The sequence below is a fragment of the Vulpes vulpes genome, chromosome 14, assembly GCF_048418805.1.
Source record: "Vulpes vulpes isolate BD-2025 chromosome 14, VulVul3, whole genome shotgun sequence".
NCBI classification, from domain to species: Eukaryota; Metazoa; Chordata; class Mammalia; order Carnivora; family Canidae; genus Vulpes; species Vulpes vulpes.
The window spans coordinates 55,897,855-55,922,190 of record NC_132793.1 but is presented as its reverse complement, the minus strand read 5'-3'; the positions used below and the strand labels follow the sequence as shown (position 1 = coordinate 55,922,190).

The 24,336-nt window shown below is 37.2% G+C and overlaps 1 protein-coding gene across 24 annotated transcripts in view; it reads left to right on the top strand.

Moving 5' to 3' along the window:
- The window catches only part of PPIP5K2 (diphosphoinositol pentakisphosphate kinase 2), an 88,799-nt gene extending 67,862 nt beyond the window's left edge, over window positions 1-20,937 (top strand). For 23 of the 24 annotated variants that reach the window (XR_011997010.1, XM_025992831.2, XM_025992830.2 and 20 more), the window contains one exon: window positions 5,245-6,996. Coding sequence is in view for 23 of the 24 variants with exons in the window: in XM_025992831.2 (XP_025848616.2) it covers window positions 5,245-5,357 (113 nt within the window). In the remaining variant the exon portion in view is untranslated. Of the gene's footprint in view, window positions 1-5,244; window positions 6,997-20,120 lie in introns of those variants that run through there. The other variant, XM_072736657.1, reaches the window with a different exon arrangement.
- Window positions 20,938-24,336: the final 3,399 nt, after the last annotated feature.

The window sequence follows — 24,336 nt, the reverse complement described above, 5'->3', positions numbered from 1 at the left end:
ATTCAACTGTTGACTTTTTTCTTACCCTATACTTTTATTCTTCAGAGAATTCTAGATAGCTCTGAGGTTTTGACTGTATCCTCGCTGGAAATTTCTTAATTCTTTTCCTCATGTTACTGCTCTCATATATTCTCTTGGTTAAGAGTTTGTGCTTGGAGTGGGAGGAACCTAGATTAAAATCTCAGCTCTACTACTTATTAGCTATTTAACCTTGGGTAAGTTACTTAACCTCTCTGATCGTCAGTTTCATAGTCATAAAATCAGGGTAATAGTGTCTCTTAAAGGTTATCAGAAATGAATCCAATAATATATATAAAGCACTTGACATATGTGGTAAACACTCACTAAATGTTAGCTGCCGTTGTTGCTATAGTGTTGCCAAACTGTTCACTTCTCTCCAAATAAATCCCTGTCATTTTTCTTCTTCTAAAATATTCTCCCCTTACTGCCTATGTTCAAGACCCAACCCAGCCCCCTCCACTGGTGATATATTTATATGATTACCAAAACAAGAACTCTGATGACGCTGTACTGCTGACTTGATTATTGATACCTGATTACAGCTCTGTCAGATTATCAGGCCTTATGAGTTACAGGCAATATCTTAAATATATTTAAACTTAGTACATTCTAAATAATCAGAATATGCAGGTACAGACAACTGAAAAAGTATCTTAAATATAAGTTGTGGTATATTCATTCCATACACAACTCAAAGTTAACATTTGTATAGTTTTTTTTATGCCACAAAGTGCTTTTTTACTCTTATATTTCTAAACATGCCTCATGGCCATGCTGTTAGGGATGAAAAAGTTGTAGACAGGTTATGACTTATCCTTGTTCACAGAGCTAGTAATTGGTAGATCTAGGATTTGAATACGCTTTGAATCACAGTTCTCTATATATTAGACACATAATAAATGCATTATTTCATAAGCATTTTTTAATAATAAAGAGGAAATAATAATATATTTGACTTTTCAAATACAACTTAAGCCAGTCTTGCATTCCTGGAATAAACCCTACTTGGTCATGATGAATAATTTATGTATATGTTGCTGAATTCAGTTTGACTTTGAGGATTTGGGCACCTGCATTTGTGAAAGATTAGTGATTGGTCTGTAGTTGGATTTTTGGTTTGTTTTCTTGTTTTTTGTTTTTGTAATGTCTTCCAGATTTTGGTATCAGGTTGATGCTGGCCTCATAAAATGATTTGGGAGGTTTTCTTCTATTTTCTGAATGAGTTTTTGTTAGGTATTTCTTAAATTTTGATAGAATTAATTTTGTTTCATTTTAGTGACGGCTTTGGTAATTTGTATTTTTCAAGGAACGTGTTTATTTTATCTAGGTTGTCAACTTTCTCATTGCTTTACTATCCTTTTAATGAATGTACTGATAATTTGTGTTCTGGTTTTTTTTCTTCACTACTCTCACTAGGGTTTTATCCATTCCGTTGATGTTTTCAAAGAACTAGATTTTTGCTGTTTGTTTTTCTGTTTGTTTTATATTTCACTGATTTCTGCTCTTTAATATTGTCTTCCTTCTACTAATTTGGGTTTACTTTTATCCTCTATTTCTAGTTTCTTAAATCACTTTTTGTTAGACATTGCTTCTCCCTTATATAAACATTAAAGCTACAAGTTTCCCTTTAAGTACATCTCAACAAAAGTTAACATTTTATTTTCATTCTCATGCAGTTAAAAATATTTTCTAATTTGTAATTTATTATTTGAGTGATGGAGCATTTAGAAACACACTGGTTAATTTTGAAATATTTAGAGGTGGAGGTTCGAATATCTCGTTAACAATTCTTTATTTCATTGCGTGGCAGTTACAAAACATGCGCTGTATGATTTCAGTCTTTTACATGTGAAACTTTTTTTTATGGCTTCCGTTTGGACTTGGTACATCTTAAATGTAACAAGGGGACTAAAAAAAGAACTTTTGTTCCATAGTTCATTGATATAATGTTCTATCAGTACCCATTAGGTTAGAATTGCTGATAATCTTATTCAGATCCTTTTGTCTTTACCGTTTTGAGGGGTGGGAACACGTGCAAGGAAGGAGAAGTTCTGATGGTTGTATCAGCTGCTTACAGAGCAGTTTCCACTCACAGCTGTGGAGTTATATGTCTAAATGCAGACCTTTAATTCAGTCAGTTTTTGTTCTGTGCTTTGGAGCTTTTTTCTTATGTACATATATATTTGATAAGACTTTTTAATGTATTGACCCATTTATCATCCTGAAATTTCCCTCTGATTCTTAGTAAGACTTTGTCTTAAAGTTTATTTAATCTTGCTACTTCACATTTCTTACACTTACTGTATGCATGGAATATTTTTCCAATCTGTGTCTTTGTATTTAAGGGATATTTTTTTGTAGGCAACATATATTTGGCTTTTTAAGAAACCCATTCTAACACTATCTGCCTTATAGTTGCAACGTTTACATTTCATTAACAATGTAATTATTGATATGGTTGGGTTAGAGCTATTGGTTTATTATATTTTCTGTTTATACCTTCTGGTTGTTTTTCTTTTATTCTTTCCTGCCTTGTTTTGTATTAATTCTGTATTTTTAGTACTTTATTTTACTTATTAACTTTTTAGCTTTATCTTTTTGCACTATTCTTTTACTGGTAGCTGTAGATATATATCTCTTACTTTTCATGGCCTACTTAGAGATAATTTTATACTTTTCAAAGTAAAATGTGGAAGCCTTGCAGCTATAGGTTCGTTTACCTTCCTCTCCTCTCATCCTTAACACACGTGTGTTACTTCCACATATGTTATAAAGGCTACAATACAGTGTTAGAATATTTGCTTTAAACAGTCATGTGTATTTTAAAGAAATTAAGAAGAGAAAAGTCTTTTATTTATCCACACGTTAGCCAACAGTTTTTATTCCTTTTCCTAACAAGTCTTTGTTTCCATCTGATTCTATTTGCTTTCAGCCTGAATCTTTTTAGCATTTCTTATAATGCAGATCTTATAATGCTGTATTTGAAAAAGTCATTGTTTTACCTTCATTCCTGAAAGGTAGTTCTGCTGGATAGACAATTCTAGGAAAAAAGTTTTTTCTATCAGCACTTTAATGGTGTTGTTCCCCTGTTTCTGGTTCCCTCTGTTTCTAGTAAGAAATCTTTGTTAATTTGAACTGTCCCTATGTATGCAATTGGTTAATGATTATTATTTTCTGCCTTTTAATATTTTAAATATTTTTTAATATTTAGTATTTTCCTTTATCTTTGACTTTCAACAGTTTGACTATGGCAAGCATGCTTAGGAATTTTATTTATTTATTTATTTTGGTGATAATCTAGATTGATGTCCACTCTTACCTCTTCATTCTGCTGTTAACCTATCAGAGGATTTTTTATTTCAGGTATTTATTCTTTACTTTTAGACATTCTTTTTGATTTTTTGAATTTTTTTTTTCTTCAGAGATTTCCTATATTATTCATTATAAGCAATATTTTCTTTTGTTCTAAAGTACAGTTCAAGTACTTTAAAATTCTTGTGTAAGTAATTGATCTCAGGATTGGTCTCTATCAATTTATCCATTCTCAAGAAGAAAGATGTTTCCCTGTTGTTTCATACATTGAGTAATTTTGGATTGCATCCTAGACATTTTGAATGAGATGTTGTATAAACTACAGATTGTTATTTTTGTTCTGTTTCTCCCAAGAGTATGGAATTGTTTGGGTTCTTTTAAAGCAAAGAGTTAACCTTGGCTGAACTCAGATTGCAAAACTGTGTCCCTTAAAGTCATTGGCAGCTCAGATTTCACCTCATTTCTTTTAGCTTCAGCTGGATTTCTTGGAGCTTACCCTGCTAATGCCATAAGTGTGATCAGAGTGTATGCAAGGAATTGGGGGCTCTCCCTTTCTGGCATCTCCCACCTAACTATCCAGCAGCTATAGTTGCTCCAATACTTCTGATTCTTAGTGCTACTAAGAATGAGTTTTATGTTGGAGTTTTAGTCATTGCCCATGGTGTGAATTGGATACTCTGGATACTGTCCTTAGGCCAAAAGCTTTTTTTTTTTTTTTTTTTTTTTGAAAGATTGAGCTTGTGAGCTGCCAGCAAGGGAGGGGGCAGGGTGGGGAAAAGAGCAAAGGGAAAGGGAGAGAGAGTGAATCCCAAGCGGGCTCTGCACCCAGCACGGGGCCCAACGTGATCACAAACCCTGAGATCACAGCCTAACGAGAATCAGACACTCAAGTAACTGAGATACTCAGGCAGCCCATCCTATTTTTTAAGGCCAAAAGCTTTTTTTAAAGTGTGTGTGTTGGGAGGACTGAGCATGGGCTCTCTTCTTCCAAGTGTTGATTTTCTCTGGTATATACCTCCTTTTGTTTACTCTTCATTGTCTTCAAATAGTTGTTTTTCATATTTTATCCAGAGTTTATACTTGTTATTTGCAGAATTGGTCTGACAGAAGCTTCCCATCCGACCAGAAGTGTAACCTGGCTTAGAATAATTTTCTAATGATTCATTATGGCTTGACTTTGGTTTGGATACAGAAAGATGAATTCTAAGTCAAGAATGTTTATAGATTCCTAACCTTTGGACTTTTTAATTAGAGACATAAGAGATAGAGGAGAAAATAGCTGTTTATAGGAAAATGATGAGTTCAGTTTTAAACATATGAAGTTTATGTTTCCTGTCAGTTGTCTGTACGGAGATTTCTAGCAGGATATACAGGATATATAGATCATGAAGTAGGGGGAAAGACCTAGGACAGAACTGTACATTTGAGGATTGTTAGCACAATAGATGGTGGTTAAAAATGATGAATAAATTAGTTTTCCAGAAACTCTATAGAGTGAAAAAAGAAACTTGTTTTGTGAGCACAGCCCATTGACATTACTTTTCTGTACTAGTGTTGAATTCTAAAAAGTTAAAAGGTTAAAAATGCTCCTTTAAATGTTAACAGTGTTTCATTTACATCACAATTATAAAGTAATTATTTTGTCACTTAGCAGTATTATTTGAACATGAATTGGGACACCTGGGTGGCTCAGCGGTTGGGCATATGGGCGTGATCTGGGATCAAGTCCCACATGGGACTCCCTGCAGGGAGCCTGCTTCTCCCTCTGCCTGTGTCTCTGCGCCTCTCTCTCTCTCTCTCTCTCTCTCTCTCTATGTCTCTCATGAATAAATAAATAAAAATCTTTAAATAAAATGAACATGAATTGCTTGTGAAAATCTAAGCAATAGTTTTCTTTTTTTGTGTGTGTAGCTACCAGCGGACCTTCTAATGCAGTTGTTCCTAATACCTCATCTCGAAAAAAGAGTGTAACTGGCAAAACAGAAATGCATGAACACAAAAAAAACACTGGGAAAAAGAAATGAAACCTTAGCAGAAGCTGGAACTCCTTAAACATATAAAAATCACGTGTTCAGTAGAAAAGGACACATAATAAACCTTGACTGAAAACTGTCAAAGCAAGTAATAATTTATGTTTTTCCGTATACATCTCTGTATTCATTTTAAAATATGTTAAGTCCAGAGAATTCATTGTATATATTTGGGTAAGGAACGTTTCTCATGATCTTGAATGAAATGTTTAAGACAATGCTTATTAATATTTAATGAGCAGCAAAAGTTATGGTGATGAAGGTCTGTCATTCTTAATGTTAGGTTTACCATGTGCCCCTGGTAAAGACAAAGACAGAAAAGCCCGGCTAACTTGTACCAGTGTCACACCAGTAATGCTGTTTACTCAAGAATCTGTGAGGTAATCTCTCTGTACACTTTCATTTTCATGGAATTTTATCTTAGCTGTAAAAACCTATAGCTTGGGTTGTTAGCATTTGATAGGATTACTTACTGCAGATTTTTAAAGTATATTTCCAAAGAGATTTCATTGACCATTGAAATTAGAAAGTTTTTTCCTCCTTTTGTTGGAATTACATATATGCTGCAATGTTTAATAACTGGAGTATTAGCATATGGGTTATTTTTTCAATATGTGCTTTGAGATTTTTTTATTGTGTTTTTATTTAAAATATTACATATACAGCTGGGATAACTACACCTTTATGCACATAAATTTCTATATTAATTTGTAGAAAATACTTTCTTTATATATTTCCTTGCCATAAGGTGCTTTTGCTCATCAGGAAAATTTTGCTTCATGTATTGGGGAGAAAGACATCTTTAGTTTTGTTGTTTGTTTTTTTTAAAGAGATACAGTTGACAAGTTTATAAATGTTACACTTATTTTCAGAGTTCTTTTTAGATCTAAGGAAATCAGTTCAAAAATGAATGTCATCATTGTAAGAAGAATGTCTGAATTCTGTAGTTAGTAGATATTATGTATAGCACCTCTTTTTAGCATTTCCATTCTTATCTCTAGTATATCTGTTGATCTCACTAAGAAAGCTTAAAGACTGAACATTTGAAGTAAATGCTCTTTTCAAATGATTAGATTTTGAAAGGAAATTGAGATCATTGTTTTGTGATTTCATCCATGATGTGAAAAAAAGGTATTTATTATACTTGGTGCTTTTTTCCCCCTAATGTACAAATAATTATAAGCCCCTTGAAATGACTTAAACTGTAAACCAAACAGTACAACCTGATAAGAATTCCATACATTGCCAGTCGGGTAACTTAAATTGCTAAAGTTTTAGTTTGAAGCTTACATTTAGGAAATTACTGAATTCTCGTATGAACACAACTATTAAAATTCTTCAGAAGACTCTCCTAGCTTTAGATCATCATCTATGAATTGACTTTTTGAAAATAAGCATATTATATGTTAGTTTTAAGAGGTACCAGATACAGAAGTCACAAACTATATACAACTATATAAGTTTGTATACTTCACGTGAATGTAATTGTATTATATGGAGACATGTCTTGTAAACAGTTGAATGTACCTAAGCTTTCTGTATGTGAAAATGTTAATGTGCTCAGTGTGGGAGTAAGAAACTACTTTTATTTTTTAAGTGGAACTGAATTAAATATTTTATTTCCAGAATCAGAGATTGGCTTAAATGGCAGATTATTTTTTATTCCTATTCCTTATCTCTTTCCTTTTAGCTTTCAAAGTAGAAATAAAGGAAAAAATTATTTGAGTATTAAACATAATGCTATCTTAGATGTGAAATAAAACTTACTGTTGGCCGCACACATTGCAATATGTTCCCTAGGAATCAACTAGAAAAGTTCAACGGAGCTCACTTTTTCCATTCTTACATAAGAACTATGATTTCACTGTAGTCACTAAACTCAGTAATATCTTTGTGTAGACTGGACGGTCTGATTTGAAAGAATCTTTGAGTCATTTTCTAAAACAACAAAAAACCTTATACATAAGAGCAAGAAATGATAGTTATCACTGTTTAGTGGAAGTTTGAACCATCTGTTTCTTACATGATTCTATCTCCGGAAGATATGTTTTTCATCTGTTTTAAATACTGGAAGAAATTGCTTCTTGTGGCCTAGTCCTCCAACCAGCAAGGAGATGAGAAAGCACAGCTTGGGGAACGGCCCAGACATTCTAGGATGTTAGTCTTCATAGCACATTATTCATTCTTTCCATCCTTAATCATACATCTGAACTCAGACTTAACCTTGCCCTTGAAGTTGTGCTGTTAGCTTTTGCTGCTCTGGTTCTATTGAGTTCTCATAATCCATCCTCAACACCAGGAAATATTTTAGGAGGTGTTTTACCAGCCTTGGGTTAAGGAAAAAAATATGCTGAACAGCTTATCTCATGTTTCCTTTGACCAGGAAACGGAGGCAGAAGAGAAGCTGTAAAGGGACAAAGAACTTGTAACAGGGTGCTTACTATATACATGCAGCAAAAGGGCAATAAATGGCAATTAAGAGAAAAATTAAATGTATAGTTCTTCAAGAAATACTTAATTGAAACTCTTTAGACAAAAGTCTGTTTTGAACAGTATTACCCAGATTCCCTTCCAGGTTTTGCTGACTTTCTGCATGTCCACTCTTACCTAATTTCATGCCAGTTTGACCTAAGATTTTACTTTTTTGTCTTGTGTTTGTACCTTAATGGAAAGTCCTCAGTGTTTTCTTTTGTGCTTATCAAAGTTTGCTTTCCATGTAGTGTTCATTAATATGACATCATTTAATCCTTGGCTTATCTGGACAGTGTAAACTGTTGGGATCACTTCTGTGATGGCTCAGCAGTTCCCTCTCTCCCCTCTGATTCTCATAAACTGTCCCTAGAGCCATCACCACCAGCAGCATTCTTACCCATGGGGACAATTTTTCTATTCCTTCTTAAAGGAGTCGCTTGTCCTAAGGAGTCCCAAGTAGAAACAGCTCTCCCTTTGTATAGAATCATGGGTACCAGACTGTTGTCTTGTGAAGTTTTCTTTATATGGGTCAATTTTTTTTGAAGATCTACTCTGTTTTCAGAGAATGGAGAACTATTTAAGGTCTATTATTTTATACCATATATAAATTATTCCTCGATTATTTTTTAGATTTTCTGTAACTTTCCTTTGGGCCATGTGCTTATTCATGACTTGAGAGAGAGGTAAATGAAACTTCCCACCTAGATATTTTCTTCTTTTTTGTCTGATTTTTATTTTTTTCTATGTTGTACGTGGCTGTGTTTTCTGTCACATATGAATTCATGACCGCTAGCTAGACTTCCAATGTTTATCCCTTTAACATCTTTTGTTGGTGTTGTGTGTTCCATTGGACATTTTTGCCCTGCAATTTAAAATGTCAGATATTAAGATATGACTTAACGTTTTATTGTAGCTTGCATTTGCTTTGACACACCTTTATCCATCCCTGGATTTTTTTTATATTTTTGTCACTTTGTTTAGATATTTTAAATAGCATATAGTAAGTTTTGCTTTGTGATTCAATTTTAGGATTCCTCTTATTTCATACATCAGTGTAGTCTTTTTATATGGAATACATCTTTGCTTTTAGGTTAATGCTTTCTATCTTTATTGCTTTTGTTTTTAATCTTTTTGTAAAAGAATACTTTTCATTGCAAGAAAGAAAAACTCCAGTTGAAACTTAAAATCATAAGGAAGTTTATTTATTTATTTTTTAAAAGATCTTATTTATTCATGAGAGACTGAGAGGCAGAGACACAGGCAGAGGGAGGAGCAGGCTCTATGCAGGGAGCCTGATGGTGGGACTCGATCCTGGGACTTCAGGATCGCGCCCTGGGCTGAAAGCAGGTGCTAAACCACTGAGCCACCCAGGGATCCCCCATAAGGAAGTTTATTAGGTGTTTCTGTGGTGGAATGAGCTCCAGCCACAGTACTCTGAGTCATACTGTCATTGGGGACCCAGGTTCTCTCCCTCACACCTATAGCATAGTACAAGCTTTATCCCAAAGCTGTTTTCCCTCATGTTTGCAAAATGGCTGCCTGTGGTAGTCAGAGTTATATGTTCCCTTGTTCGAGTCCAGCACAACAAAACTTGAGGAAAATTCTCCCTTAACAATAGTAAATCTTTTATTTCAATGTGATGGGGCCAAACTCATTTGGTCATCTATCCACTCCTGGATGAATAACATTTTCTAGGAGAATTCCATAGGTTTGTTGGCTCTGGAGCTGATGATGGGGTTAAGTTCCCCCAAAAGCCTCGGCACTGTGGTTAGCTTGGACCAATTAATGCTTTGTTGTGGAAGGCTATTCTGTGCATAGTAGGGTGTTTCGCGATATTCCTCTGTTAAGCTGCAAGAGTTGAGGTAGTCAATTAAGACAATGGGCCAAAGTGAAAATAATCAAGTCTCTGATTACTTACTGTGGTAATATAAGCAAGAGGCCATAAGGAAAAGTAGTACTGGCTCCTACTGTCCTTCCTTCCCCCTTGCCCCACCCCACCCCCCACACCGAACGGCACTTGGCAAGGGTCAATCCAATGCCATGCAATGCAGATGGAGGAAACTGTCTCACTGCTGAGGAGCCCTGAGCAAAAGGTTCCTGTGATTTTGTGAACCCAGGGAACTAGGGACAGGGAGAGAAAGAAAGGCTACAAGTGCAGAAAACTGTGGAGACAAGTACCTTGGCCAAGACTTCTGCCCAGTAGGAAGGTCTCAGTGGAGACACCTGCACATGGCCTTAGCCAAGGTCCCTGAGAAGGAGGCCTGTGGATGGAGGTGTCAGGGCTAGGAATGCAGATAGAATGCAGATATGGTGGCCTTTGGTGTCCTGAGTCCTTGACTATAACTCCCTTCAAGACTATGTGGAAAAGATAGCTTTCCCTCATAAAGCCTACCACGCAAAGCTTTTGTAATTGCCCATGATAAGGCCTGAAAGATTATACATAGAATTTTGGCCTAAAGTCAGTCTCCTCATCCTGGTCTCTAGCCTAAAGGCCAATAACTACCCCACACACACACAAAGAGTCAGAAGTGTCTCTAGACATTGCCAGATCCCCTGGAGAAGCAGAATCACTCCAAGTTAGGAAGCCCTCCTTTAAGCACATGAGCATATGAAGAAAGGATGACATATGCCCAAAATTAAGGTTCTGTTAGAAAGAGGAGTTGAGGGATGAATAAAGGGTGAGTAATCAACAGTAGACCCTACACTGCGATTTCATTATATTATCTGTGTTTGCAATAGTTCCCTTTGTTCCACTAGTGGTTTTCTTCTTAACTGTAATTTTGATTTATGTATTTCATTTTTTAGATGCTATTGACTCCCTGCTATGAGCAGTGTCCAATTAGTATACTTTTTTCTGCCTTTCCTTTAGAGCAGTTTTATTATTACCTTGGTTCTCCTTGTGTTTAGTTTTATACCCATAAATATTTTATGCCATTATTACATGGTTATCCATTTAAATGCCGTATTTTGAACCCCTGATTAATCAAGATGAAATCATTTCCACAATATGCCCTCTTGGCCTTCTCTCAGTTTCGCTTGCCTCTTTTGTACTCCCTCTGGTGTGGCATCTGTTTGGGGGATGACTTCTCCATTTCTTTCCTGAACTCTGTTAACTCCTATTGCATTTCCTTTGGTTGTGTTTCTGATCACATCTTACTTCCGGGTAAACTTTTTGTTGCCCTAAGTTGAGTTATGACAGTATATATCTATCTATTCCTATATTTCATATGCTCAGTGGATTCATTTTTTTCTGTTGAATGGTTTTGTCAACAATGGTTTCATCTGCTATTGTTTCTCCTGTTCCTATCCTCCTTTTCTTGGCATGTCTGTGCAAGTACCATGCAGGTTCGTTTTCATTTATCACTCATCTTGAAATAAGTTTCTCTCTGGCTGACCTCTTTGCTACACATCCATATGGCAGGTAGTGCAGTATTTTGGACTGACAGTTCTTCCTGGGTAATAGAGGAGCTACTTAGAACAGAGCTGTGGTTCTGTGACAGCTGCTTTAGCCTTTTATTCTCTCCAGCAAACAATAATTGACAACCGCAGAGCCATGCCCCTTTGGAGCCTCTTTGCTGCACTCCTGTCTCATCCACAGACAGCTTCTTGGAAGTGACATGTCTGTGTTTCCTCCTTTGGCCTTGCCTCTCTTGCCATTCCGTGGCACCAGGCGGGATGCAGAAAACTGCCGATTGCTGGTGCTCACCCCATTTCCATTGTTTCAGACAAGAAATTGGTTGTGTCCTTCAGAAGATGCCAGCAATGTTGGAGTCTTTGGGTCTGATGACTTTGAGATGCTGCAGATAGAAGCAGCCTCTCCAGGCATCTTCCTGTTAGACCTGTATTTCATTTGTCAGCTCTTTCTCATAAAGTCATGTTTTCTAGTTTTGTTGAAGACAGTTTATATCTCTGTTCTATGTGATTTCTCCATTTTCAAATGGAGTATCACTTCTTTTTTTCTTACTCTTCTTTGACAAGAAAGAAGAGAAGGAAGAGGAAGAAAAGAAGATTTTGTTTTCTTAACACAGTATTTTTTAAATGAAGTTAATAATGCCATTTGCCTAAAGTCCAGTGTTGTCAGAATCAAATGAAATGGTAATTTGGTAAACTGCAGAAGGAAGAATAAATTTGAAGCATTATTTGTGTTCTTTTGTTGTAATGGAGTTGTATATAGTCCAAATGTCAACCAGGCCTCTGTTTTCAATGGCATTTCAGCATTTTTGCAGTCAAGGATGTTCAAGACAGCTCCCAATAGTCTTTCATGGTTGCTTTTGTTGCCACGGGAACAGTCTGCCTAGTAACATTCTGACAAACCAAAAAAAAAAAAAAAAAAGAAAAAGAAAAGAAAAAAATCAAGGTTATTTTGGCATCTTATCCATTTATAAAATCTTTAAAATAAGACAAAACATTCCTTCTTAAAGCAGTGTAAAAAAAAAAAAAAAAAACCACAGTATTTAACAAAATGAGGGTTGCCCTCCCACCCATCCATCTCCTGTCATGTGTTGTGTGAATGACACAATTGTGTGATCCTGGTAGGATAATGGATGTATGGTTTAGGTACCCATCTTAAAGCCCTTACAAGGATGTATCTTGAAGAAAGTAGGCTACTTTTCATCCTATGTGACGTGCTTCACGAGTACTTGAAATATAAAAGATGATTTAAACAAAAAAAAACCAATGTGCTTTCTGAAAGCGTTTTGCTACTTTAAGAAACTGTAGTTTTTTCTCAAACTGGTCAAATTGAATAGAATGCTCAGTGCTAAAGGTGAATGGATGGTTAGATGGAAAAGTGAAAGGAAAAGAAAATTAAGGAGAGGTGAGCCAGGATGAAAGAACATAGGTTTTTACCACTGTATTACCAAAACAACATTGCGGATGTGAAGAAACTGGAGGCCAGATAATAAAGACTGTCACTGTATGTAGAAAGGCTAATTTGTTCTATAGGAAAACAAGACCTGGGAGTCCCAAATGCTATAACTCAAAACAGTTTTGTGTACCTGATTTTTTATTGATCACTTAGAAACCTTTTTGAAAGTTTCTAATAAGCCATATGCAACATCTACCTCCTTTTTGAACACTAACGTACTTAGATGGGCATAACTAAAATAAGAATTAGTGGTACTGATGTCCATCACTACTCCTCCTTGCTCCCCAGATGCTCTTTTAAGGAACTGACTGTTCATGCAGTTGAAATTATAATTATAATCTTAGAATTATCTCCTCGAGAATATTTAGTAGCTTTCACGTATTACCCTGAGTGCATTTACTCCTAGATAATAGTTGATATTGTAAATGCAAACTATATATTAGCCTAAACAGTATAGAATATAGTCATAGAAATGTTTTACAGCAAGAACAAGAAACAAATTATACCCAGTTTATTGATGTTGGAGTACTGTCAATCGTGTGAAAGCAGATGACTAATAGGAAATCTTTGAGTGTGTGGAATATGTTATATTTCTACTACCTGTGCATTGTTACCTTGTCTGGTGGTTTAAATGGACAGCTGCAGTTATTCTGTAAAATGATCTTTGAGGTTCTCAGCCCTTTTTACAGCCTATGATGATGCGATTCTAAGAAACTTCTTTTCATTGTTACCCTCTGCCCTCTATATTCTGACCTATACTGCAACCACAAATATGTATCTGTCTTGTTGTATGAGAAACAGTAGACCTGATACCATCATAACATGGTTATAACTCATTTTGACAAAAAAAAAAATCATCCCTAAAAAACTAGAGTTACTCCATGTAATCAGATGACCTCATATTACTGAGTTGTGCCAGGAGGCAGAAAAGTGGGTTGCTAAGTAAGGGATGGGAATTTGGGAGGAGCTTATCTCTTCAAAATCTTCACCTACGTGCTAGATACAGTGTCTGAAATGTCAACAGTGGAGATCATATGGCGAAAATCATTGAGAAAGCTCAATGAACTCCCTGCCAGACACATAGATAGCCTCTTTTAAAATGCAAATACCCTTGGAAGGCTTACATCATTAATCTGGCCATTAACCCCATAATTTATCAAATGCTTTTCTCACAGTCATCTGAGAAAGGCATTTCTTCACCAACTGTGTGCTGGATGCGGATTATAAACCCATTACTGTGCTAAGCCCCAGTGGTATGAGAAGTCCTGCTAGCATTCGTCCAGGAATTTACTATCTTTTGGGGACCAAGTGCTCTCAAGCTACACAGAGAATTACTGGCAGAATGAGTAATTAACTCTTAAATTCCAAACACTTAAAAATTCTGGATAAAATATTTATTTTGGAAAAGCATGTAACAGCTCAAAAGCAAGATGTTAAAACCAGAAGGTACCAGAAACAAAAGAAATCAGCCGCTAAATCAAGGTTGAAGTCTTTTTGTCTGAGGGACTTAAAGGGTACCTCAATCCCCGATTTCTCAGGGATAATTTATTCGATCAGCATGAGCTATATATAGCAAAGGGTACTCTTGAGGAAGTATGAGAGGGACTGAGGTTGCAAACTGTATGCATGGCAAGTCGCTGGAGCCGGGCTCCATTCATAAAAGACAGCAGGAAAGAGGGGCTCTGACACTGTGCAAACTGGAATTGTAAACTCTCATTACTACTCCTTGTCTGGAAAAGCTTTGCAAATCCACAAAAAGATGCAAATGCTGAAACTCACCATTGGGACACTTTCACAATCCAGGGCACGCACACTCCCACAATAGGAAATCACCCTGAAAAGAATCTCACCATTAAAAAACAACTTGCAAATCCCATGAGAAAACCACAGGAGACATTTGGCATCCTAGGAGACTTTTTATCCGAGGAAGTAGATGGTGGTGTGTTATTGTGGCCAAAAAGGAACAGAATCAGGCTGAGGCGGGATGAGATAGTTAAAGGGGAAGATAGGAAAGGCAAACAATGGTGGCTTCATAAATGAGCCTGAGGTGGCATTGAGTGGGAGGCTTTAATTTAGGGGGCTTAAAGAATTTCATTAACTTTGGAGTATAAAGGACTGGAGACGGACGCTTTCCGTGCGAATACAGTCTCAGAGTGAACTCTGATGAAGTGGCATTCTGTACATTGTGGTAGCTTTTCAAAGTAAGTGACGTTGAGCTAACATTATAACATGAAGTTTAAAAAGGTTTTAAGTCATTTTTATTCCAGTAACCTAGTAAGATTGTTCTCATTTGTTCATTGTCTCTTCCAGTTAGTATTCTTTGGTGTCTTTGCATAATTGTAATTATCGGGCCACACACAGAAAATTTTGTTTTTCTTGGGTTCTTTACTCCATATTACATGACCTTGTCCTATGAGCCATGGTATTTATCACAGTCATAATTATCACTTTAAAATCTTTACTTCATTTAATTTTTTAAAATTTTATTAAAATATAATATATATTTATATATGTTGTGTATATATTATAATATATGTAATATATAATATGTATATATATATTATATATATATAATATATATATATATACACACACACACACATTAGGTCCCATTAGGTCAAATGTTACTAAATGTAACAAAAAATCTTCACTTTGCTTCCTCTTTTTTTCTTTGACCTCTGCCCACATGTACCCCAGGTCTCATTTTCTAAAGACATCTCCTTACAAGTTTTCCAGTTCTTTCTTCAGATATTCACCTCCACATTTCTATATTGATGATCTTATACAACTGTGTTTTGATCGCATCAGTTTTAGATATTATCTGTTGACTTATTATGCTGGTTAAGTAAGAATTTACCTTTCTAAACTCTACTTTTCCTTCCTACTCTCTAACAATGCTGTTAAATCACTAATCGGTGCATATACCATATGTGGCTGCGTAAATATTGCTTATTGCTAAGCCAAGTAGTGTGCTCTAATTGTTCCCTTTCTTGTAAAATACTTGTTTCTTCTTGAAACTTTCACTGGTTTCCATTCAGTGGATGTATTATGAGTCCTTTAAATTCTCCTGTGGCTATGTAAAGCAGCGTTCAATATTATTTTCAACAATCAGGTAACTGATTATGTTCAGTTTTCCCCCTGAACGGCTCCTTCTTGTGTCTTGTCAGTAGGATGACTTTAGAAGTTGGGCACACAAAACCAGACAAAAAACAATGACAGATACTCTGGAGTCAAACTGATGACATCTTACTGTCACAAAGAGTTGTATGGTCCTACCAGTCAGGAAAAATTCGAAATGAAGGAAGGATTCGTAAAGTTCAGTTCTTAGATTTAGGGGAATAATTATACTTGAAGAAGGACCAACGAAATTCAAAATCCCAAGTCACATAGCCAATTACATAGAGGTGGCCAACTCACAGACTTATTTGAAGAGACAGAAAAATTAGGTAACGTGTATTTTCAATCTAAGAGATGCAGGCTTCCTTCTTAAGGCCATGGCATACTGGGTATAGCCGCAAGGTACTGTGCTCATCAAAGTGGAAGGCAAGTGGAAGGCATCATCATCCCATCCTCACCTAGTCCCAGGTCTTAAAACAGAAAGAAACTTTGAACACGCTAACAAGATGACCATAAAAATGGGATACTGGCTTCAATATTTTGTTGTTGGGTAACAGTTTTTGCCTAGGTAAGAAAGAACCATTTATCTCTTAACCTTGGGAAGACTTAGAATTAAGGTAGAGGAATATTTAAGGAATCAAACTTACAGTAACTTTCTGTTGTTGTTAACAAATCTCTGCAGCTTTGAGTTTTAAGTAACTGTAGTATCTGAGAAGACCTGGCTAATTAGAGTTAATAAATCAGCCTTGTGGTTCTCATTTAAGGTATGTGGTTGATTCGATTTGACATCGAAATTATTAAATTTATAAGGATTATATGAGAACCTTGGAATATTTGTCACACATTTAAAGTATTTAAAATGCAGCTTATAAAGCTTACACAAGTCTTGCGAACCAAGCTACTAAAGGGGACTGAAGATTGATATAAAGGATCCCTCAAAAGTGATTAAAAGTTACTAGGTTTACACACACAATGCTATAATCTTTTTTAAAAAATAATAAATTTATTTTTTATTGGTGTTCAATTTACAACATATAGAATAACACCCAGTGCTCATCCCGTCAAGTGCCCACCCTCAGTGCCCGTCACCCATTCACCCCCCCCCCCGCCCTCCACCCCTTCCACCACCCCTAGTTTGTTTCCCAGAGTTAGGAGTCTTTATGTTCTGTCTCCCTTTCTGATATTTCCTACCCATTTCTTCTCCCTTCCCTTCTATTCCCTTTCACTATTATTTATATTCCCCAAATGAATGAGACCATATAATGTTTGTCCTTCTCCGATTGACTCATTTCACTCAAATGCTATAATCTATAAGTCAACTTTAAGTGCTTGGTAATTCCGGACTTGTAACTTTATTCAGTTGAACATTTTATTTTATTTATTTATTTATTTTAAGATTTTATTTATTTATGATAGACATAGAAAGAGAGAGAGAGAGGCAGAGACAAGCTCCATGCCAGGAGCCCGACACGGGACTCAATCCCAGGACTCCAGGATCACACCCTGGGCCAAAGGCAGGCGCCAAACCGCTGAGCCACCCCTCAATTGAGCATTTTAAAAACCAAAGTGTTCTCTGAACGATCTTTCTTGTGCTCCCACGCTGCCCTTGATGACATTACAGAGCTCAAATAACAGAGTCCCCTGCCCTTTGCCGCTTTCTGGGCCCCTCCTCTTTGAGCCTACCTCCTCTGCTTCCCTGCCTTAGCTCTTAAGTTTCCCACATTCTTTGCCCGGGTCCTTCTATGAATCGCATGGCTGCACAGTCACTCTCAGAGGACTCAGAGTTCCTCCAGGAAAGAAAACGGGTGAATATAGAGGGCTGAGTGAGAAGCAGATGTATCAGAGAAAACCACCGGGGTCTGTACACAGCCTTTCCCTCCAGCCCCATCCCCTTTTTGCCTCCCCCTGAACCATGTGCCCCAAGCCCTCCCTACTTCCTGGAGTGGCTTGTTTGCTTTGGGTTCCCCATCTGCAGTGACTTGCCCTTGCCTCTGCTCTTTAAATCCAGCAACACAATGTGGTGTGCTTTCTGCTTTCCATAAATCTGTTGCCACCTCTCACCTGATGTTCTTTTCATTCATATGCACTTATTAGCTTATTTTATATATATATATATTTCCTTTCTTGTCCTTTTCGAGTGGTTGGGGAGGGAAGTGTGGATACATTGCCAGAGTTCGACTTTCGTTAACAGGAAATCTCATTTTCACAATAGGTTAATAGTCTATGAGATCCATCTACCATAATTTGTTTAAATGTTTGTTATTATAGAGACTTTAAAGAGTCTCCTCTTTTATAGAGTCTCCTCTATTATAGAGACTCCTTCTTTTCTTTCCTGTCAGCTCATTGTTGTTATTTTGGTTTTTTTTCTGATAAATTATTTCCTGGCAGTAAAACACAAAAGGTGGAATCGTGAGGTTGAAAGTTGTAAAGTGCTACACTGTGGGGCAGTCAAAAAGTATGGGTTTTGATATGAACTATAGTTTAACTCCTGATTCTGCTTATTGCTATTTGTGTGAGAAGCGATTTGTTGTTTTGATCCGCCTGAGTCTCAGAACCCAAATTCAGATTAAGACAGAATGTATATTCCAAAAATCAAAATGCTCTGCAAAGTATTTTACTAGTAAATAGTAAATAAAAGTAAATAAGATGTAAAATAAGTATAAATATGGCTTAAAAATAAAAAGTAAAGTAGTCTCCTTGGTGTTAATCTCCTTATAACCTCTTTAACAAATTTAATTTCATTTTGGACTGTTTTCCTTTCTTAAAAAGTCTCTAATTTTGACAATTTCTATGTTTCAAATCACTTCTAAGTTTTATCAAACCGCGCACACCCTCAAGGCTCCCTAGGGCATGTATCTGAAATTTGAACAGTGTTCTTGGCACCTAATTAGACCTTTGCAAGTGGTATTATAGTAAAAACAAATTCTTTCTCTAACAGCCTTTGCAATTCATGTAAAGTGATTATACCTTTCTGGACTCTTGCCAGCTCTGAGAAGGTGAGTAAAGTAAGCATGAACAGGAGGACGGTTTCCTTGCCTCACTGTCCTACTTGCGTTACTAACAAGTTGATTGCTCAGACTGCACAGAATAGGTTCCTAGCGGGGTGTGAGGGTGGCTCCCTCAGTGGCTCAGGTCATGACCCCTGGGTCCTGGGATAGAGCCCCACATCGGCTGGCTCCCTGCTCAGCGGGGAGTCTGCTTCTCCCTCTCCTGCTCCCTCTCCCCCTACCCCCCTACCCGCTCATGTTCTTTATCTCTCTCTCTCAAATAAATTTTAAAAATTAAAAAAAAATAGGTTCGTAGCTTTTCCATTTCCATTTTCACTTTGAAGAGACCAGTTTACTACAGCATTTTTTTTTTTTTTTTGGTTTTTGCTTCCCTGTCCTCAGACTACAGATGAAGCATTGACTGTTTCCTTGAGTAAACATTCCGCTTTCACTTGGCACCTTTATTAGAAAGAAAAGCACAAGTGAAATCACAAGTGAGCAAACGGGGGTTGTCAGGAGAGCATCCGAAAGGAATGTAAACTGAATTATATTTTTCTGAATGTTACTCGTATTGCCAGAAACGAACGACACAATTTTAAGAACACTAAACCTGTATATTATTCACGTGATCAAAGAGAGCAGAAGTCCCAGTCAAGTAATTCAACTACAGGCCTTTCATTTGAATAGAGACATACTCTTTTCAACTTCATCATAAATTATTTTGCCAAGCTCTTCGAGGAGCCTGGGGAGGTTAGCAGAGCATGTATGATTGTTCTTACTGGACAGATAAGGAAGTTGACGTCCCAAGAGTTGGCCAGTGGAAACGCAGTAAGTCAGTGACATAGCTGGAAAAAGAATGCAGGCACCCCAGCTCCTGGGCATTTTTGTCGCACAGAACCGTCTCTTGATGATCATCTCTCTCACTGTTTATTGCTTCAACTAGCTCACCTCACGGGGTGGCTGAGGTTCCCAGGGACTATCATCTGCAGTTTGTAATTCATGATGCATTTATTGAAAAGACATATATATCTCAAATCAGAAGTATTTTAGTGCACAGAAATTCTGGTAGCTTGACTGGGTTTCAGGAGCCTTCATTCAAGAAATAGATATGCTCAATCTGGTCTTTCATTTATTCAGCCTGTATCTCCACTCTGACTGCAAAGTGGTCACGGGAAGAGAACGGAGGGCAATCTGGGAAGGCCTGTCTGTCTCATCCCTGTTCTCCACTAGCGCACCTTCCTCGTCACCTTCCTCTAACCTCTGTTGCTTCATAGGTAAAACTCAGAATAATATCTTCTTTTGCTGCCTTCTCAGGCTGTTTGTGTTAAGCAACACTAGGATGAAATATGAGAGAACGCTTGGTAGACTGCAAAGCACCCCACCAAGGTAAGATGCTGTTCTTTCCTCAATGCCACAGAACAGGTGAAGAGATACCTCATAGGTTATAGAAGAGCAGAAGTGGGAGCCCATTTCAGACATTTCAGCCTGAGCTGTTGGCAGGATTTATTTGCTTGAATGATACAAGTTGACCTTTAGTAAAAATTTCCACCATGAAAGCAATTCAATGGTGGCAGTTCACAATCAGCCGGGCGTCTCTTTACAAAGTACCAAAGTACACCAGTTAGAGCTGGTTGGAATTCCCAGTCTCTAGGGATGAGAGGAATAGGGAGCAATCTGTAAGATTAAACCTGAGTTCACCGTAATTTGGTAGTTTACGACTTGCTTTTAGACTTTCTATCTGGCTGCTGGATTTTCAAAGTCTCGTACCTTAAGTAAAGAGTATTCTTTTGAAAGAACAATAATTTAGACAACTCTACGTTTGTGTGTATCTGCATGCATGCAGGTCCTCATGTAGGCAAGAACTAAATGTGGTATAATATAAGTTTAGATTTAGGTTTCCTGTTCCAGTTGGGTAGAGAGAAAGGGGACCAGAGCCTGCCAAGTGAATATGCATCTGAGGGCAGGTTGTATCTGGGGTAGTTTAAATGTCCCAGTGCTTTAACTGCCCTGAGGATATATATCAAAGTGGCCATTTCTCCCCACTCTGCCTGACGTTTGAAGCTCCTTTACTGGAGCATTCTGAGATCAGAAATTTGGATCAATATGCAGGGGAATAACAGAGAATAGGAAAGAGGAAGAAAAGGAAAGAGAAATGATTTTTAAGTCAAAAAAGTGCCATAGGAAGTAACTGTTTTTCCATTGGCAGGATAACTTATTTTCTAATATATGTGAACACTCTGTAGTGTATTATTAGCATCAGTGTGGCCCTTTAAGAAAATTACATAAGCGACATTGGTCAAGTCATTAAATGATAGTGTTCAGAGGTCCCTTAAGCATCTAGCAGTTTTGCAAATGACCTTTCTGGATCAGAATAGCCCAGTGTCATGCCACTTAAGTAGAAAAATAGGCTTAATTTTTCAATTTTCTGATAGAACAATTATTTATGATTAATAAAACTGATATGAGAAATTAATGCCACTTTCTCCATCAAACACATTTTTTTGAGAGTGGATTGCACTACGTGTCTCACAAAAAAAGTTTAGAAATGGTTTTACTTATAGTGTAGCAAGTCCCTGTGACTAAGAACTAAAAAACAAAAGCATACACCTATTTCTGTTCTTTTATGACTACTCTCTTGCTCTAATCTTTGCTAACCTCACCCAAAATACAGCATGTCCACATGTAATGTTGGTAGGAGTAGCCCTTTTTGAATGGTTGGTAATATGCTGTTCATTTACCACTGGATAGTTATTAATGCAGGTCCTCTGGATGTTATTAGCAATTACTTGGGGAAAAAAGTTCAATGATTAATTAAATCTGGGAATAAGCTTAGATTAAACAAAGGCAAATGAGCTTCATTAATGCGGGCGTTCTTCAGAGCCTTTAAAAATGATAACAAGTTTGTGATTCTTCTGATGGGGAGTTTAATAGACAGTGTTTCCCCAAATGCATTTGACCTTAAACTTCTTTTCTCATGAAGGCATCTCTTGGGAAGGAAAGATAAGTTACCAATTGACATCAGCATGGATATTAGGAAGGCCTTTAAAATGGTCAGCTCTGGATTAGAATCAGACAGTTCTAGTCCTAGCTCAGCTACTTATTAAATGTGTCCCTGGACATGTCACAAAAACCTTTCTGGGTCTCAATTTCCTCCTCTGTAAGTAAGAGTAAAAATACTTCAAACTATCATCAAAAGAATTAAAAAACAAAAAAGCAAAAAAAAAAAAAAAAAAAAACTATGCCAAAGTGCCCTGTAAATTGCAAGGCATTTTGAATATAAAAACATCACAAAAATAATGGGTAGAGCATTAAAAGTTGGTCTAAGAATGACCCACTCTTTTTTTTTTTTATGTGCTTTGACGTTAGATGAATGATAATGTAAATGATCAGACTTCCTGATTCAACAAAGAAGAGTTATTCTCTCCCAAACCATTCAGGTAGTGAAGTATTATTAGCTTTAGGAGAAACAACTATAAGCTAATGAGGCAAAGGTTTCCATGCGGGTCATTTTTTAACAGTATCACATGTGAATTCTTACATGGGGCTTACTGAACTAGAAATGATAGGTGTTAAAGAGTAAGCTTCATTACCGTTGATGAACTATCAGACTAGAACTGGATTGTTCTTGGATCAGTAGTAAAATACTTGGAAATGAGGAAAAGAAAATTATGTAAGTAAATAGCAAGATGGTTTTGAGTTTCCTCCTAGCATCAACTAGATGGCTGGTGGAGATCATAATAACCCCATGAAATGACAACATGCAGGTTGGAGAAGAGGAAGGAAGCAGAGGGCCTAAGATCTCTAACGTGACTGAAATAGAGGGAATTAGTTCTCTGCTAGAGAAACAGGACGATGTGATAAGAGGTTTGGAGCTAGGTAGCCTAGGATCAAGTCCTGGTCCTCCTGCTGGTGCATAAATCATCTGTAAAATGGGTATACAAATAGTACCCCTTTCCTGCAGTTGTTGTGAAGATTAAATGAGTTAATGGACATAAAGTTTAAGAAACCACAATCCAAAAGGTGTGTAATGTTAAGCTTGCAATTCATATATTCAACACCAGATGGCAGTGTGGCCATCCAAGGTCAGGTTGCCCAGAAGTCCCACAGGTGAACCCCTGTGAGTACCTGAAGTACAGGGTAACCGAATTCTGGAAGGTTTCTGTGGAAATCAGAATAATTTAAAGCTTCCATGCAAATACTTTTATACATGGTCACATAAATATGTATATAAAAGAAGGGCTTTTTTAAAAAAGAAAAGCTTAAATAAAATACATCCAATGACCATTAATTGCTTTCTGTCACTAATTATTCAAATCATGGTTCCACGGTGTACTAGGCGAATAAGCTTGGACAAGTGACTTACCTTTCCTATGCCCCAGTTTTCTTATCTGTAAAATAATACATGCATTTGACAAAATTTTGTTGAGCCACCGTGTGTCAGTCATTGCTCTAGCAGCTGCAGATATATCACTTTTTAAAAGGACAAAAAATCCTGCCTGTGAGATGCTCTCTCCAGTAACTAGAGTCTAGTGAATAATCAGAGAACCTGTATCATTTAAGATCAGACACTGGTTGTATACCAGGCCGTTCGGGTGAGACTCTCTATCTCTGTTTTCACCAAATCCCCAGAGGCCTACAACTAAATCATGGGTTCAAAGTATCTCTGCATATTTCAGAGGCCACTGACACAGTACCTGCAAAGAGTTGTCAAGCCCTGCAAGCCTCAGCTCAATATCTACCACAAGCATGTAAGAGAGCTCGGTTGTGTCTAAAGGAAGAATTGTTTTTTTTTTGTTGTTGTTGTTGTTTTTTTTGGAAGAATTGTTTTGAGAGAGAATCTATTGTTTTGAGAATCTATCGTTTTGAGAATTGTTTGAATCAACTGTTTTGAAAGAGAGACGGTTGCTGGAGGACTGAGCATCCACGGTGAAGAGTGGGCAATATTCCTTGTCACCTACGTGAGAAGGGGACCTTCGAGAGAAGCACTGGGAAGGCTTGACACCCGTCTCCCAAAATCAAAGCACATTAAGGTCATGTGAGAGGCCGTGGCCGCTTAGGCCTGAGGTGGCCGAGCTGAGAGAGGAGAGCTGCACTGCACGCAAAGTACATTTCTTTGCTGACTAGCAGAAAAGCATGAGTGTTTCTCATGGGCAAGACGTGAACTCCAACTATGTGAAGAACCCCTATCTGGAAAGATGATCTGATCCCCACTGTGAAAAGATCGCCGGAGGCCCATTAGGGTTTTCAAGAGTTTATTTGAGCAGGCGTGGACTGGCATGAAGCCGTGCAAGGAGCACTCCCCGGACAAGACTTGAGGGGAAAGGCTTTTCTAGAAGGGACCTGGAGGGAAAGCAAAGGAATTATCTGAGTGGCTACAGCTTAAGTGGTTGCCTCGTGATAGGAACAACCAGTTGGCTGTTTGTGCGTGGTTGTTCTTACATTTCATTTTCCTTGAAGGAGTGCACTTACAGGAATCAACTCAGCCTGAGGTTGCTGCTGGCTTATGTAGGCTACCAAGACATGACAGCCG